General features: G+C 62.2%; 1 protein-coding gene across 1 annotated transcript in view; it reads right to left on the reverse strand.

Annotated features, from left to right (window-relative positions):
• Positions 1-481: 481 nt before the first annotated feature.
• Positions 482-1579, reverse strand: part of REEP6 (receptor accessory protein 6) — an 8431-nt gene continuing 7333 nt past the window's right edge. Inside the window, exon 5 of the mRNA XM_026457282.1 lies at positions 482-1220. Within this exon, the coding sequence (XP_026313067.1) occupies positions 1183-1220 (38 nt within the window). The 3' untranslated portion in view covers positions 482-1182. The remainder of the gene's footprint in view (positions 1221-1579) is intronic.

A 1579-nucleotide genomic window follows, 5' to 3' on the forward strand; every position in this document is an offset into this window, starting at 1 on the left:
GCCTCCTGGGTTCAAGTAATTCTCATGCCTCAGCCTCTGGGGTAGCTGGGATTATAGGCGCCCACCACCATGCCTGGCTAATTTTTGTATTTTTTAGTAGAGACGGGGTTTCACCATTTTGCCCAGGCTGGTCTTGAACTCCTGACCTCGGGTGATCCACCTGCCCCAGCCTCCCAAAGTGCTGGGATTATAGGCATGAGCCACTGCACCCACCTGGGGGAGTTTTAAGAGAAGCAGGCTAATGCAAATGGGCCAGACAACTAGTTCGGGAGGGAGGGGAGAAAGCACTGTGGTTAAGGACAGGCATTTCCGGGGCTTGCACCCATCCTGGCCATGCAGGTGGACCTTGAGTGGGTGAATTAGCTGCTGGGCCTCGGTCTCCTCATCTATATTACGGGGCTGGTCGGCACAGCTGGTATTCGTGCCTGATTAAATGGAACAGTGCCCTCGCAGCCCCTCCCCCAGACACGTGGCGCACAGGTCTGGTCCGGGTTAGCTTTATTGGTGCCTCCTAGCAGGCCAGGTGTTTCAGGCACCAATAGTGCTGCAGGCACGGGGGCCTGTGGTGTGGCCAGCTGCAGGTGATCTCAGTGGTGGACTCCGAAGTGTACTCCAGAGAGGTCCCGGAGTGGCAGGGGACCAGCTCGGGCACTGAGGTGCTGCTGGCAGGCTGTTTCGAGGATTGCTTCTGGCGCTGTCCGCTGGTCTTGGGGGCTGTGTCCTCTGGCTCGCCAGGGGGCTTGCTGGGAGGCTGCGTGGGGACGTTGCTGCTGCTGGGAGACTGGACCACGGGTGAGACTGGGCTGGAGGTGACGTTGGGTGGCTGCAGGGGCCTCGAGGACGGGAGGGCTGACTGGGAGGGGCCGGAGGAAGTACCAGGCAGCTGGGTGCGTTGCCGAGACCGCTGGGAGCGGCCCCGTGCCCGACGCTGGCCCTGGGCCTTGCCACGACCAGAGCCGGAGGGCAGCTGGCCCTGGGATTCAGAGCTGGGGGTGGCCGAGGACTGGGACTGGGACTGGCCCGAGGTGGCATTTAAGGAGACCCCCAGGGCCTTGCCTGGACCCGAGGGACTGGCGGGGGCTGCCGTCGGGAGATGCGCTGAAGACTCTGTGGAGGGCTGGGAGCCCGGTGCGGCCCCCTCCTCACCAGCCGGGAGGTCCTTGTGAGGCCCAGGGGGCTGCTTCACTTGTCCTTCGGCTGCAGGGTCTGGCTTGGCTTGACTGCAGAGAGAGGGGCAGGCGGGGGAGGGCGGTGAGGCAGGCCTGGGCTCCACGGAGCTGCTCACAGGTGGAACTGAGGCTACTGGACGTGAGCATGGAAAGTCGAGGGGCCAGGCAGCCACCCTCAGAGATGGTGTCGACCACACGCACGCTTTCATGGTCACCTATACACAGAGGGTTGCACACAGCACACACATGTGCAGTCACACACACGCTCACATGCATACGTGGTCACATGCACACATGCACACGTGGTCACACACATGCACTGCACACACGTGCACACAGATGCACATGTCACACATGCACACGTGGTCACACACATGCACGTGCACACGCATGCACACGTGGTCGCACAC

Source organism: Piliocolobus tephrosceles, chromosome 21 (assembly GCF_002776525.5).
Source record: "Piliocolobus tephrosceles isolate RC106 chromosome 21, ASM277652v3, whole genome shotgun sequence".
NCBI lineage: Eukaryota > Metazoa > Chordata > Mammalia > Primates > Cercopithecidae > Piliocolobus > Piliocolobus tephrosceles.